The 17447-nt window shown below is 28.3% G+C and overlaps 1 protein-coding gene across 9 annotated transcripts in view; it reads right to left on the bottom strand.

The window, feature by feature from the left end:
- Positions 1-4406: 4406 nt before the first annotated feature.
- LOC133325253 (TLD domain-containing protein 2) overlaps positions 4407-17447 on the bottom strand; it is a 98540-nt gene continuing 85499 nt past the window's right edge. For 8 of the 9 annotated variants that reach the window (XM_061534035.1, XM_061534042.1, XM_061534036.1 and 5 more), the window contains 4 exons: positions 6477-6598; positions 6240-6399; positions 4651-4820; positions 4407-4546 (listed from right to left, as the gene is read on the bottom strand). In XM_061534035.1, the coding sequence (XP_061390019.1) occupies positions 4411-4546; positions 4651-4820; positions 6240-6399; positions 6477-6598 (588 nt within the window). In that variant the 3' untranslated portion in view covers positions 4407-4410. Of the gene's footprint in view, positions 4547-4650; positions 4821-6239; positions 6400-6476; positions 6599-9477; positions 9618-17447 lie in introns of those variants that run through there. The other variant, XM_061534039.1, reaches the window with a different exon arrangement.

Below are 17447 nucleotides of genomic sequence, written 5' to 3'. Positions count from 1 at the left end.
TCATTAATAATAATAATGTAATCGATTATGTTTGAGGGTTTAGAACTGCTATGTGGTAAGGAGGGGGAAATGGTTATGGGAAATTAAAGGTGTGGAATTTATTTGCTCATTTGTTGTATTTTTTTTTTAATTTTAAAAATAATTGTTGTCAAAATATTTCATTAATTTGATTTGTTCTTCTTTTTTAGAATTATATGTGCGTTTTTGGTTATTCATTCCCAATTTAATATTCATCATCATCGTTAAATTAAAGAAAAAAATGATTTTTTTTTTAATTTGACATCAAATAAATAAAAAAAAAATTTAAATAAATTATAGAGAATTAAATTAAAAAATTGTTTTTGAATTTACAATGAAATTAAAGCGGCAAGTAGATCAGATTATTTTTCAATTTTGACTTCCTTTATGACGACATATAAAATTACATTTACATATACGATTATAAATCGACTCGATTAACTAAATCCACAAATACACCCTAATTGTTTACACATACCTTTAATCATGATCTAAATGCCGATCAGCTGATGTTAGTATACATACAATATTATTAATTTGCGCCAAAAATATTTGTTTGCAATTGGAAAATGAAAAGAAGATTAAAACAGTTTTGCAATGCTTTGATCGTTTGGAAAGTAAAAAAACCTAAAAATACAAAAATTCTGTAAATAATTTGTATTCTCCTCTGATCATCCATTTTTGTATTTGGCAACCGGTTAATTTAAAAACATCAACGTGAAAACAGTTGCAAATTTTGGAACAATGTGAGAGAGTTGTATTTCTTCGTACAAAAACCGCGTTGCATCTCAGTGGTATCATGATTTCGATCATTATTTAAAATAAACCCTGCCGCACAATGATTTAAACTTGAATGATAAATCATGGTAAATTGAGGCTGAATGAATGAAGGAATTGACAATTTAAACCCACTGGATTTACTTAATGTTTAAATAATGATTGAAAGAATCTGTAATGTTCATATTTTAATATTTTTCTTGAAATCGTTCATAGGTTATATACCAAGAAGTTCATCGCGGATAGATCCACGATATTAACGTTTGGGTCTTACGATATCACAGTAAAAGCGTAACATCTGCTAATATCGTAAATGATTTAGAACACAACGACTCGCCGAATATAAAACTATATGCTAACTTTGTATTTTAAAGCATACTTTTAGGATGAATGAAAAACAAATTTACGTTAAATGAATCAACAATAGTGTTTAGTTTATTATGGTTGAAAAATAAATGAATCGTAATTTATACAATAATCTACTGATTTTACCATTCTTTTTTTATGAGAATTTTCTTTTAAAATTGTCCAATTTAAGAGAATAACTTGTTATTCTCTGAAGTTAACAGGAATACCAACTTCCGCATGGGTATTGTGTGTATAGAAAAAATTTAAAAGGACCTTCTCTGTTTACAAAGTTTTTTCGGGAAAATGCCCTGCTTGGCCTAGTAGATTATTAAAATTTAATTTTGATAGTTTTGGTATTTTTACTTCTTTTTACATTCCCATAAATATTGTAAAAAGGTGGGCAAATTTTCTCTTAAAAAATTAAAATAGAAACAAGACATATTCTGCGGGATTTAATTAATTTAAACATTTTAAAATCCGAAGAAAGAAAAAAAACAATGATTAAAAAAATAGTGCAATATTTTTTCGTTTTAACAACAACAAAAATGTTAAGAGAATACAAACGATTTGGAAAATGCACTATTTCAGTAATAATTAGATATACGGGTATATATCATATATCGACATGAGAATGATATGCAACAATTATGCAAATATAACAAGAACGACAGTGCGCATGAAGAAAATTATAGAAATGGAAAATTGAGCTAATCTTGTCCAAAATTATTTTATACTTTCAGAAAATATCCAAAAACTGTTAGATGATTTTCACAACTATGAAGTTCACAGTAAAAATTCTTTCATTTTTTTCGAAATCGCTGTGATTTTGAGCGTGTTCACGTCATCTGACCATTTTGTCAAATTCATTTCAAAAGGAACAATCAAAAAGATGGGATATTTTGTGGCAACTTTTGTTTTTTGTCGAACAAAAAACTATGAAGAAACATACGAAAATGGTAAGATAATGATTTTGGAATATTTGGTCCAAGCTAATGAACTTATTCGAAAACGTTTAATGCGTTTTTATCGCAAGCAAGAATAGAACATCTTTACACTTCAAAAATAATATTTAACGAAAACTTGTTTAATTTTTTAGGAAGACTTTGGTAAATTTTCTGATCGAATGTCAGACAGCCTCGGAAAAAATTCTGATATTATGCAGTATATTATATACGAAATCCAATATACACAATATACGTTAAAATTTTACTCAAACTATTACATTTCAATATTTTTGTAAATTGATTTAAAAAATTTAAAATATAAGGAAGATTTTGCCGTCACTTGATGCTGACACAATAAATCGGCTATATCTTTAATAGTTCTTTAGATTTTCACTTGAAATTTTGTAGGGACATTCTAGAATTAGAGTAGATTCGAATTAAATAAAAAAATTTTGGCACCGAGAATGGGGGGTCCCCTTAAACCAAAAAAAGACAACAAAAATGTGAAATAAAACCAAATTATAGTTTAAATTTAAGCATTGCTTGTTTCATTTTATTTTTTTATGTTAAAAATTTCAAACTTAAAATCTACGAAAATAAATTGTCTTAAAAATAAAACGAAAAAATTTAATAAAAATTAAATTATAAAAATCACTTGTTTTCCATTCATTGATTTTTGATTATTAAAGGTATTTCAATTGTCGGTTGGTTTGCCTTCGAAACAAACATAACTAAGGCAAAAAAGGAAAAGAAAAGAGACAAAATTGAATTGCACAAAATCCAAACAAAACTCAATGTCCAGTACAGAGTAAAAGACTAGTAGTGGTGGTGGTGCCTAACACAGAAAACAAAATTAAAAAATAAATTTAATTTGTTTATGAGAGGACTCACGATGCACATGACTCAGAACAAAAATGAACTGGGGATTAGGTAAGTCGTTTAAAATAATAAAAAAATGTGTTTGTTTATAATTCACGACGACAATATTGAATATATATGTGTGTTTTTGTTTGTTTTATTATAATTTATTTATTTATGTTTTTTGTTTGTGGTTTTATATATGTAGATATTGTATTGTGCCTAGGCATTTAGGCGTTCAAAAATGTTTTAAATTAACATATGTTTTTTTATTTTTACTTAAACATCGTTTTTTTTCTCTTCTTTCTGAGGTCTAAATATAAACTTAATTAAGGTAAACTTAAATATTAAGGGGTAAGGGAGGACACAAAAATAAAAGCATAAAGAAAATCATAATAAAATCATAAATGTGAGGGGAAAAGGTAATGAATAACACATTTAATTTATTGCGTAGATGTATGCAAATTTAAATAATAATAGTAATTGCGATGGATGGTTAATTAATTTATAACGATGATATATTAATGGGAACGACGACGATGATGATGATGATGACGATGACAACGATGGCAATAATTTAAATGATATTAATAATTTTCTTGATTTGTTTCGAATTAAATCATTAAGAGAAATGGGAGAGGAGGAAATAGCAAATAAATTATGGTCGTTTCTTTCTTTGTAATTTCAACTGAATTCTGATGTTAGTATTTCTTTCAATCGTAATGTATCTGGTTTTTCTTTTTGAATACAAAACGCATTTAAAGCGTATTAGTTTGTTGGATTTATATTTTTATAATCTAATTTGCATTTAATTTAAATATTATTTTCTTCCACTCCTCCTCATCTCTTCTCATATGCACATTCTATATGCTTGCTTATTTTCTTTTATAGAAGAATATATATAAAAATATGTATTTGTTTTTATTATATATAAATTAATATTATCATTTGTTTTTGTTTTCCTTGTTTGTTTAGGTTTTAGTTTTTTGTTTAGATTTGTTTCAATTCAATAATTTATTTTTAAAGGGGCGAAGGGCATATTTTCATCTTCTCCTCTTGTTTTGGGGGGTTTCTTCACCTTTTTTGTCCTGTCTGCTTTGTATGTATGTATATGAAAGTGTTGACAGTGTATATTCATGTTGTCGCTGCTGCTGTTGTTTGGTTGCAGTAGTTGTTGTTTTATTTTATCATAGTTTTTTTGTTAAAGGATACTTAATGATGTAGTATTGTAGTTGTTGCTGTTGTTGGGTTTCATTCAACTTGGTGGTTGGTGGTTCTTTAATAGATGATGACCATGTGTACCCAGCAGCATTATCATCATCCTTTGCGTTTTGTTTTGTAGTTTTCTTGTTTCACATATACAAAGACACACACACATAAAAAGACAATGAAATTTCTTCTTGAAGGGGTTCTTTGAAGATAACGTTGTTAATAATAGTTATTGTTATTAGTTTATATTAGTTGCTTAAACAAATGCCCAGCATTCGAGTGTTTTTATAACAAAATCTTCTTGAGGCGCCAATGGTTCATTGCCATATGTACTGCAGGATTGTGAACGACCTTGATTTAAATCACCATCAAGCCACAGACCAAAACGACCACTACAAAAAACCGAAAACAATAAAAAACAATTAGAATTCAATTTAAAAAGGCATTAAAGCAATTAATGCGCTTTTAATGCAAAAAATACAAAACAAATACTTACTCTCCAGCACCAATTGACAAACTTTCAACGTTGCCTTTGATGAAATATAAATTCTCACCCGTCCAATGGAATACTTTAAAGCTGGGATTGAATTTATACAGAAGTGATTCGCCGGTACCATAAAAATGATCTGATACGTGCAGGGAACATGACGTTAAAGCTCCAAAAACCTGTAAATATAAACAAAGAACAAAATTAAACGACATGTACATTAGAACTTTTTACAGGGGTTAACCATCCTTATGAGGATTTGTTTGACAAATATGTAAGGAAATTGACAACATAAACCCACTGGGTTAACTTAATCCGGTACAATGTAAATGTACTATTAGTATATAAATTGCAATAAAAATATTATTTCAAATGCTGTTGCCATAGTGTACTACCAAGCTATATTTTTTATGGGTATACTATTTCAGAGGAAAATCATAGATATCGCCCTCACAAACCTATTCGGAAATGATCTACAATATTTGCCCGTTAAGATGTGTCACATTCACGGGTCTATATAACACGAGTTAGCGTAACGTGCGACAAGTAAATTTATTATTTTTTCTAAAAATAAATATTGGCCATAAATTACTGAGGTGGCACAAGATCACAGATATAATCACTTAATTACCTTTACATTATCTGGAAATTGTTGTAACCGGTAAAATGATAACAAATCATCAACATCATATACATTTTATGGCAACAAAATAAACATGAAAAAAATACAATGTTCCGTGAAAACCTACAGAGTTTTGTTATGTGATGGTGTAGAGTGTAAATTTTCTTTATTGATATATTCCGAGGGGAATCAAATCTGCTGAATGGTGTTATAACAATTCTAGGAACATAATAATATATTGTTTTGGAATCTTAGATCTGTCAATTGGCCTCAAATCTAATCGGTGATGTTATCTGGACATATTATTTATTGAATATTGTTGGAGAAGATATGTGGACCCTTAAAAATCCATTTCTTTTAAAAAGGGATACAAAGTCGTTAAAATCATAAAAAACGGAACTGCTCAAAACATTGTCTGTAAAAATTGAAAAAATATAAACGTCCCAATACCTTTTAAGTTTTAATAAGAAAAGACTATACGAAGGGCAATACATCATTGTTTCAATATTTAAAACGTAACTGGTTTCTTATTGTATAGTCAACCCATCCGTTACGCGGAAGGAAAACGTAGAGGCAAGAAGAAATATAACGACATAGGAGGATAGGCTGTTTTCAGAAATTGTAAAAGTCCATAGAAATAGTTCATGGTTATGAACAGCCCAGTAACATGTTACAAATGGGCAAATATATACAGTCCAAGTTGTTTCGAGGCCCTGAGTTCTTTCAGTAAAGAATATTATAAGCAATGTGCTCGATTCAATGTGACGAAACTTTAGATTTGTGGTTAGACCGGAGACGATAGGAAAATAATGAGGTTTGAAAAACTGACGGTAGGGTCATTACCTTTTTCAATAAGAAAAAAATTAATTAAAAAAAGTTTAGAGTACTCAAAATTACAATATCGTTTTCCTTTTAGCCTATTTACAAGTTTTTTTCTTATTAATCTAAACATTCTTTTTTTATTTTATATACTTACATTGTGTTCTGTGTCTTCTATAACTATAAGTATGGGGCTTTCGAGTCTCTGCATTTTACGATATAATGAATTTAATGAGAATCCATGTTGAGATGTGCTAAAGGCCAATGACCAGGAGTAACCTTCAGCGCGTGCAGGTAAATGTCCACAAAGTTTTTCACTAATGAATAAAACGAAAAAAATAATTAATTAATATAAATGAATATTGAAAAAAAGAAAATTCAATTAAAAACTTACCGATGCTCTTCTGTTAGAATCTCTGTTGTTCCAATTAGATCTGGTATGGGGAAATCTAAATCAAATGATCCTGTTTGGAATATTGATGATTTGCGATAATCATCATTGCTCATAGACAGCACCTGTTAGATGGGACGGGATGAAATGAAAAGAAAATCACGAATTAGTATTACAGCAATAGCAAAGAAAAACAAGCCCAATTAATTAACACAATTAAAAAATAAAGGAAATGAAAGACCATTTAATAAATTACACAAATAAATAAAAAATAATAACAATATCAATGTGTATTATTATTAAATACAAGTGGTTGGTGGATTGAATATCAAAACATAATAAATATAATACATTAGCCTAAATAGAAAAATAATAACCTATGGAGGTATACAGGTGTCACAATTAAAATTTCATTTCTAAAACGTAAAAAAGAATTTAAATTCGAAAGGGTGCTGTATAGAGAAAACAATTTGAGAACAAATCTAGGTTGGGTGGGAACTTTTTGGGGGTGTTGTAAAAAGGCTTTTGATAACTTTTTTGTGGGTTTGGTGTAGTTTCTTTTGGCTGGCACACATAATAGCACATACAGATCAGGCAATCTTAAATTTCATTAATTGAAATCAAAAAAAAATATTAAATCTAAATATTGAAAACAAGCTTTGTTGTAGAGTGAGTACATGGATAATTTGTTTTTTTTTTAAATCTGTGTGTTTTGTGTGTGTTAACCAAAAACAGCTACAACTTAAAAGTATAGTAAATATCATATAAAATCAATTCATTTTATTAAAATTTTCATAGAATTTAATTAATATTTACAAAGAATGCTTCTGATGATTAAATGATAACTGAAAATGACGTTTTGAATGACAATGATGCATGAGGTGGGGTTTTTGGTTTTATTTATTTGTTTTTTTTTTTTTAATAACAAATAAGTTGTATTAAGACCCTTGCATTAACTTGTTGACTTTTTGTGTGTGGTGTGTGCGATTGAGGAAGCCCCCAATAGAACTGACCAACGTGACCACGTGTTTTTTAGACAAATGATTATTGCTGTTCTGTGGTCATGGGAATAGTTAATACCGTTATGTAGGTACAATATAATTAACTAAAGTTGTTTTTTTAGAAATAGTTTTTTTCTTTTGTTTTGAATTCTATATAATTTCCTTGGTTGTGTTTGTTTTTTATTTTACTTCTTTGCATTGTAGATGCTTCGGCTTTTACGTTTTTTGTTATTTCCTTTTTATGTAATGGCTAATTAATAATTACTTTATACTTTTTTATTTGCTAATAAATTAAGTCAATATTTGCATTTTTATTTATAAACACAGATGCTAACAAAAATCATATTGAGATACGCATTTGATGCCTGCCATCAGTCCGGGGGTTATTAGCCGCCCCTTAGTTAAAAATATCAGCAAGGCAGGTGATTTGTGAATGCAATTTGTTGTTATTTTCTTGGTCAATGAGTAATTGGGTATTGGGGTTATTGTATCAGTAGACTAGGATTATAATTGGTATACCCTACACTATAAGTTGGATGATATTAATTTTGACATTGCCTTAGTAAATGATATTCTTCCTATAAAAGACACCGTACTTCCAAACAAAAACATGGTCAGGCGGAAATAGTTTCATCTCAAATGTTGTAATGATTTATGTATCTAAAAAAATTAATAACATTTTATATATTTTTTTACTGTCTTTGGAGTCTAGCATATTATTTAGGGATCAGTATTGTCGCTTTGGGTATTTGAGACCAAAGTTGTTCAGGAATATGAACCTATATTGAAAATGTTCTGATATTTGGGATTTTTCCTCCAAGAAGCTTAAGGTGCATTTACCCAGTATGTTATTTACAAAGTGCAGAACATAACTTTATTTGCATAAGAACCTCGAACTCGTCGTGTGAAACATACGGAAATTTCAATGTGTCAAAACGATATGTAATTACATACATATGTATTTTTTCTTTATTTTGAAATAAATGTGTTTCTTTAAAACAGCTGATTGGAAGAACAATTTTGATTTGAAAACCAAGAAAATGATGAGAGGCAAAAGTTATACAATTGTAAATTGATTTATAGTTGTTTGATAAAAAAATTATGTTGATTTATGAAAAAATTAAGGTGTTGTTTCGTTTAGAGATTATGTCATGGGAAATACATATGGATGATAAAAGTGACAACACGTGTGCTCTCAAATGGGGACTAGTAAAATAAACCATATTGCAGAAATTAATCTTAGAAAAAAGCGGCTAGGCGCATGTAGAAAAAAATCGTTAAAATTTACTAAAATATACTAGCGTGGAATAGTGTGTACTACAGAACTGAATTTTTATATAAGGTTCACTATTGTTATATAGAAAACAATTTCGATTAGTTCAAGATTCCTGAAAATTCTGGAACGGAGCTTTTGTTGCATGGAAAGTTTGGTTGAAATTCTGCTAGTTTGATACTGTGTCATTTATGTCCATTATTTATAAGGCATCCATTGGACAATCAGCAATTGATAAAAAAACGGACCGTTCAAACTGATGGTGTGTACTCCTTTTAAGAACTGTATCTTTTGCTTTCCACTGATGTAATCGAAATGCTAATATTTTTTTATCATATTTTATCTGATTATAAAATTACGCAAGATTCCAAAAGAATGTACTTTTAAACGGCATTCACATTAGAACTTTTTACTGGGTTAACCTACTTTATGAGGATTTATTTGACATATATGTAAAAGAATTGACATTTTAAATCTACTGGATTAACGAAATGCAGTACAATGTAAACGTAGTATAAGTGTCTTTATTATTATAATTTGTTCACATTTCCACTGTAGTTTCGTTGTTAATCGATTTGATAATTTTTTCTAAATCCAAGTTTTTTATTTCATTCACTTTTTAAATATTTTACATTTTATTCAAAAGATATTTTATCAATTATTGTCTACTATCCAACCACTTGTCATTATTATTTGTTGTTAATTCAATTTTTTTTTTCTCGAAACTTACACTCTTTCGGTGTAAATAATGTTCACGGTAACGCGCCAGGCGTTCCAGACGTCTTTCAAAAAATGTATTCTTAACCATTTTGTTAACTGAACTTGGTTTGAATGAAACGTTCAGATGATAATTTCAAATATTTATAGCGAAAAAAGGCAGTTAAACACACATACTAATGTAAAAAAAAAAAACAAAATAAATAAATTGAAGAGATTACGATTTAGTTAGCATGTACCCGGCACCCTAGAAATTAACTAGAGGCGTAGTAGCAACAGCTATAAAAAATATCCGAAAAAACCTTGTTGTGAATTGTCTCTGATATCTCACGAGAGATAAGTTGAAAGGGGACACTGACCAGTTGTCAAATAAACAACAAGGTGACACGACGACAATTATAATGATGATGTCGAGTGCAAAATATTAATTAATGTCTTCAAACAATCAATAGATTGCTGGTCGAATTGTCTTGGCCCACATTATTAGGCAAAATTAAAAAAAGTGGGGAAATAAGCAACATTTGTTCAAAGTTTCAATAATTTCTTTTGACATTATCAACTATGATAACGAAAAAACTCGTTATGAATTAAGATTTATTTATTATCTACAGTAGTGATTTTATTTTTCTATTTATATTTTATCGCAAATAAACAAAAATGAAAACAAATAAAACAAAAAACGTGTGTCGCAGTAATGACTAATAATTCCCAATTGATTTCCCACTTTTCTTTTTTTTCATTTGTTACCAAGAGAAGTTATAAATTTATTTTAAAAATGGCTAGTAGCCATTTCTTTAGTGGTATGATTTTTAAAAAAATCGTAAATGTTCAAAATCACTTTTGCTTCTTTTTTATATTTTAGCACTAGAGAACAACCTTGAGTGAGGGCTATTTGGCTTTGACGTAAATAACAATAACAAATTACGGATTAATATATATGTCTAATTCTTTAAATAGCAATGATGAAATTATTATATTTAACATTTAAAAATATACTAAACTAGATTTTGATCTTTAATCGGTGAAGACAAAAAAATTGAGTTCATAAAATTATTTTATTAAGATAATCAAGAGTTATCCACAAATATAGATAGGTGCGATATTAATCAAATCATTTATATATTGCATTGTAAATTGGTTGTGTGGTCAATTAACCTAAAATGTTGACTAATATGTTTACACTATGTTTATTTCATCATGATTTGTTTAATTACTAACACTTAATGGTGACTTGTCACTCGGTGATTTGTTTCGCATTATTTTCAAAATATATAAAACACAGAATTCATACTTAAAAAAAAACAAATGTGTTTACAAATAATTTTATTTCAAAAAATTCTAAAACTACATTTACATTGGAACTTTTTACCGCCGTTATTGATTTATATGCAATGGTATTGGCAATTTACATATATATTCGAATTATTAAACCCATTACAATGTAAATGTACACTACCATAGCAAGGAAAAAATAATATTTGCATGCACCTTTATGTTAACAATTTATTCTTATTTTAATTTCACACAAATTAATACAATAATTAATTAATGTATTCAATTCTGTATGTATACATACATATGTAAACAAACATCAGCTGACTGTCATTAAAAAAACTATGTTGTTGAAATTAGGAGTCAAACACGCAATGTTTCACATGAAAGAAAATTTAGACCCAAATGGGAAGAAAGAGAGTGCTTTGTTTTTTGCCACTTTTTTTAATACTTCAGTTTTTTTCCGCAATTAAACATTGTAATTATGATATGTTTCAATTATTTTTTAAATCGAGAAAATTCGTGTAACTAAATTTCAAGTTTTCCTACGAAAATTGTATTTTATAAATTAGCAAATAATTGCTGAATTGTTTTTAATACGCAAAATATGTAAAAAAAAATTGTGTACGTGCTTCATACGGAAGTTGCCCTCTAGGTCGGCAGGGGTTTGTAAGAGAGGCTTTAGAAAGAACGTGTGGACAATGTACAACATGCAGAATAATATTCTATTTCGTTTGGTCCCTAAGTTCATCGAAAAGATGTTGACAATTTCCTTCTTAAGCTGAGTTCGGACGATACTTCATATACACAACACGTGAACCGTATAAATATTTTAAAGCTGTTAGCTGTTTGTTTGACAAAGCTTTTTACTGAAAAAAAAAACTAAAAAATATTCTGCAAAACGTTTGTCAGGAAATTTTTATCTGGATAACCCTGTATTTTGACAATAGGCATATTTTAACTTGAGTTAAAAAAATGTCGAAGACAGACCTAATATCATCAGTGTAGGAAACTAAATAGTTTCACATGTTTCCAATAGTTGATACGTAAATATGTATGCTCTCCCCTAAGGAAATAGATTAATTAGATCAACTTAAAAAAAACCGTACATACGTCAAATATTTATTTTGCTAATTAGCATAAACTTGTCCTGTCTATGTGTGTGTGTGTGTGACTATGGTGGTCAATAGCGTATAATATATTGGATGACAATTTGTTAAACAATTATAGTTTAAAAAATCATATTGAAAAACCAGCTGTTAGATTTTGTTTCGGATATGGGGTCATGAGGTTAATTAATTGATGTTATATTCATGGGATCAAGGGGATCAAGGTAATGCATAAATAGGAAAGATGTTCATATATATATATATATATATATATATATCCCAAATATTTGTAATATATGTATGTTCATATTGCTGTAAGTGAGAAGTAATAAAAACAAATCATAGAAATATTGACGTGTGGCCCATACGCATAACTTATAGCATATTTACATTACTATCACAATCATGATTTGTGTATTAAATCTTTTCATTTTTTATTCACTTTAAAAGCAAACCTTAAATGTAATAATTTATACAGCACGTGCAAATCGTAAAACTATGTCAAGGTTTATCGAGCAAAAAAAAAAAATTAAACATTTTTTTTTTTAATTTTCAGATGCCACTATATTCACACACATCTACTGCTATTTCCAATACAATAACAATTATTGTTTATTAAATAAAAAAGGCCAATCGAACTTAACAATAGCACATGTTTGTTGTTGTGGTCTTTCCAAGGAGAAATTCTCTACATTTTAAATGTTCTATATTATTTATTATTATTTTTTTTTTAAATAAATTAATTATAACAATTTAATAAGAACAAATTGTTTAACATTGAAGAAAAAAACAATTAAAAACAGTTTACTAACGTTCAAAGGTTCTGTCATTTACTTTTATCGATTTTCAATAGACAGATAGACGTCATTTACAGACGTTGTTTAAAACAAAAACAAAAAGTGACGTGAATATACGACAAACTGAGTGACGGACTTAAATGGACAGTTAGTTTGCAGCGAGACAACAGATGGGGAGACATCCAAACACGGATGTTGGAACTTCTAGTCTAGAATGGATTTTTTTTCGTGACATTAAACATGATTTCCTTTTTGTTGTTGTTGTAATTGTTGTTAGACTAGCTAGTCGACTAGGTTTAATGGCTAATATCATACACTCGGCTTTTGCCATAATTTATTGTTTAATTTTCCTGGCGCCATTTTTGAGCAAAGCCGCCCGTCGTCATCGATCTTCCAGTTTAGCTTACAAACAAAATTTCTAAGCTAGAAAAATGCAAGTGTTTTATTTTGCTTAATAATAATTGCATAAATTTTATTTTTGACTTTGAAAAAAAAATAAATAAATAAACGTTTAAAATAACATGAGCTATTACAATATAATTTTATGTTACTTTTTTCTAGATTGTTGTTGTTATGGCCATCACCATTATTATATAGATAAATGTGTGTTTATATATAAAAAAAAAGTGTAACTATATTCTACGTAGAGTGCCGAATAAATTATTGGTATGTCAAAATATGCCAGATGTAACATTTCTATAAAAACAAATTTTAATAAAATTGATGTTTCAATTTTGTATTTAAATCAAAAACAATTTCAAATATTAAGACATCTCATGCAATGTCAATTAGATAAGACAAATTGTGTAATAAAATGAAATGGGATGACAGGAAAGTCACTTTCAAAGGAGAATGTCAAGGTAAATGGATACAAATTAGTGTGTGGCCAGACCCCTCTATCAACAGAGTTTATATTAAACAAGGCTTATTAATAAGGTCAAAAAGGAAATAACAGCTGTCTTTCCTCAAGTCAAAAATGTGAAATTTAACGTGGTAAGTAATAGAAATTTGGAATAAAATGTCAAAACTACCCGAAGAATTTAGGAATTTCAAATTGTTTTGAATTATAAAAACATTTTTATAACAATCCCACTTAATACAACTTGCACACAAGTATAGTCTATATGGAGTGATTGTTTTGTACTTCTTCTTCATTATAGGAAACCATAACAAACACCTTATGTTATTAATGACTTTGTATACCTGTCTAAAGTTCTTCTATTTAATACGAATACAAAAACGCACTAAAACCAGTTTTAAAAATCATCTTCATTGTACGAATACTAATATATGTATACTCGGAAACATTCATTAACAGTAATGCTGATGAGTCAAGTTTCAAGATACTCTTGACGTGGTCTGCACAAACAAAACCCATATACAGTGTATAAATGGCTTAAAACACTAGTCTACAAAACAATTAAAAACTTGAAACTCAATGTTAAAGATAGCAAAAAACATTAAAAGAGGATTTTTTTTTCTAATTGGCTGGTCTTTTATTTTATTATTTTCATTTTGGAAATATCGTTTTATGCAGAGGAATTAATCTGAACGTTCTTTTTTATTTATTTATTAGTTCAGTTTATAAACGAAGCTTGTGAACTTTTATGAACTATACACACCTAGTTTCTAATTTCCTTTCAGTGAATCCTAAAATTGAACGGAATTGCCTAAAATTGATCGGCAGAAACAAAAGCCGGAAATAAGCAAATGTTTTGAATTGCAGGGATTGTGGGATTTTCGAAAGCCCCGTTTTAAACAAACCTTCCTCAACAAATTATTTGCCTATTATAAATGCATGACAACCATCGAATTACCGGCAAAACGACACAAACACATTACAAACGTTCAAATATCAATAAGCAATAATGACACCGACCGCGAAATACAATATTTAGCCCCAATTAATTGGTTGAAATGTAATCACAAGTCAGGCGCATCATCATTTCAATAGACATGTAATGCAAGAAGGCTGTATACTACTGATTTGAAAAAAAAAATAAATAAATAAAAAACTCTGATGTCGTATTTCTAAAAATATCTTCCTACATGATTGTTTATACCCATAAAGTAGTTTGTATAACAGTTTTATATATTTATTTTTCTTTTCAGTAGATATCCATTAAGCAAAAGTGAACAGTTTTGTAATGTCTTGGCATTTGACCACTTGACTTTTGCATATACATAGTAAGTAGAATTGACAAGTGCGAAGCAAATAAACAAATAGAAAGAATAAACCATCTTATCATCACCGAACTAAGCGATAAGTAAATAATTGTCGTAATTTTCCACTGCATGTTGCAGTTTGCATTATGTGTATACAATAATGCCTAGAGAGCTGGTAAAGAATTCCGATCCATCCAAAGATTATCAGTCAACAATTATATTAATAATGATTTGTAAATATGTAATTATAAATCAAGTCAAATAGAAAATAATTACGATTTGTTATCAATATTTAATTATAAATCACGTTTCCATTGCATCTTATCAGTTATAAATCGAATGGTTTGACAAATCGCGGTTTGAAAACACAAAATTTTGATTTATGGTAAATAAAATGCGTTTTAAATTTGATACAATATTTGTTAATGATTTAAGAAAGTCAACTTACAAATGTAAATTTCGTTGAATGTAAACACAGGCGAAACAAAACGTGATTTTTTTATTTACAAAGTGTATTTGCCAAAGTTCAATTCAGTGAAAAGTCATAATAACACATTTCAATAATAACGCAATTAATTAAAATATATATTATTGCATTTTATGGTTGAACATTGTACTACCATAATTATTAAAACAGAAGTACAAAATTTAATAAAAATTTCATTTGTATATTAATGCATATTCATTATCTTATAGTTTTAGCTAAAAATATTCTGATAGCCCAAATTAATATATTTTTCAATACCCCACAATAAATATTGTTGAGTGCGAACAGTGCTAATAATATAATGATATGGACGCATATCAAGTCCCCGTCATTTATTTTATGAAGTGGTAAGGTCACTTGCCAAATTTTCATCAACTTTAAAATATTAATAAAACTATCTCGACAATTAATCTAGGCATACATTTTAATAAGTCGTTTATATTTATAAAGAAAATACACTTGAAATGATTTTAATACTTCTGCTAATATTTTTTATATAAATACCACAAATGCGCATCTTTGATTTATTCTAATTGTTTATTAAAAACAAATGAAATGTACATTAACTGAAAAAGGCGCCAACGTTTTGTTTTTCTTCTTCTATTGACATATTATCAAATTGCAATTTTATAATTATATATGAGATTGTTTATCATTTAGCTTAATGCGTCTTAAAATTTCTTAAGAGAGGTTAGTATTTAGAGTGAAAGTTGTTGAGTGGAAAGACAAATTAACGTTCATATAAATGAACGAAGAAGATAATTTTCAAATGTGTCTGTAAGAAAAAAAAAACTAACTGTTAACATTTAACAAGTTTGTCTCATTTTCTAGTTGTCAATTTGCAGCATTCGTTGTTAAGAAAATGACAGTTGGCCACTAATATATGCCACTTGATGAAAGCTGTCTGATTTTATTGAATAAAAGGAGGGTAATTGGAAAATTATATAAAATTATAAAATTAGTAATAATAACTAAAGAGAACAGATTTTGGCCCATCCTCACTTACAGCTGACAAAATGCTTAACAAGTTACATAAGTTCCTCAAACGCAATATATGTTCAATTCCAAATCAGCTGATTGTGATAAAATATTACTACATTACCTAATGACTAATTTGGTCGTCATCAATAACCACTGTTTACACAAGACAATAATATTGCATGGCCACATATCGTTTCCAAATTTAAAAGGGTTATTGCATTTTTTTTATTTTGTTTGATCATGTGATAGATTTGATGATTTCACATTAATAATTAAGGTGATCTATGAACACATTGTATTGTAGAATACAATAAACTTGAAATAATTTTGGAATTTGAACAAAAAATAATAACGACTTATTAAATAAACCCATTCATAAAAATCCAGAATGCCACCACATGGCGAATATGACATGTGTTTGCAAACTAGATCAATTTAATATGATCATCATCATCATCTTTATTGTCACCATCAAAATTACACCTCAAACAATTGCTGTAATAAACACATTGCATTTGAGGGTCAATTTTCAGTTTATTTAATGTAATGACGATGGTGATGACAAAGCGCAACTGTCAATACATTGTAACATTGCAAACCTAGACAGCAACAACAACCACTACAATAATTAACAAATGCAAAAAAATACCAACCTAATTTAACAATAGGTTCAATGAGTGTCACACAACAAATACAACAACAACTGAAAGTGAAATTCGCCGACGTTGTCGTTCGTTCGTCGCCGTTACGGAAATAAAATGAAATTATGGTGAAAATAGCGTTTTTATTCTCTAGACAAAACGACATTTAACCGTGTCACGTTTTTGTTGTTGTGTGTCCGATTTTATTCGCAAACAAAGCGAAACACTAAATGACAGTAATAGTATTTTGTTGATATAAATTTATAAAAAATATATAAAACAAACAAATATTTGTTGGATTTTAAGGTTAAAAACGTTAATGCTGGATTGTAAAATAAAATTAAGTGTTTCGAGGATCAAATCCAGTTGTGAGTATCAGTTTTATTCGAAATCAATGAATTAAGTGAAGGAGCATTTTATTTTCGTCCTAATTTCCTCATAAAAAAGGATGAGTTTCTTTGAAAATATATAACACAAGTTATAAAATATGATATATTTATTAATTTAGAGAGAATACTCATTGAAACAGT

This window comes from Musca vetustissima, unplaced genomic scaffold (genome assembly GCF_032173495.1).
Source record: "Musca vetustissima isolate MV318-11 ecotype Yass unplaced genomic scaffold, APGP_CSIRO_Mvet_v1 utg61267, whole genome shotgun sequence".
Taxonomy (NCBI): domain Eukaryota; kingdom Metazoa; phylum Arthropoda; class Insecta; order Diptera; family Muscidae; genus Musca; species Musca vetustissima.
Note: the sequence above shows the minus strand (reverse complement) of the source record. Positions and strands in the feature narration are given on the sequence as shown.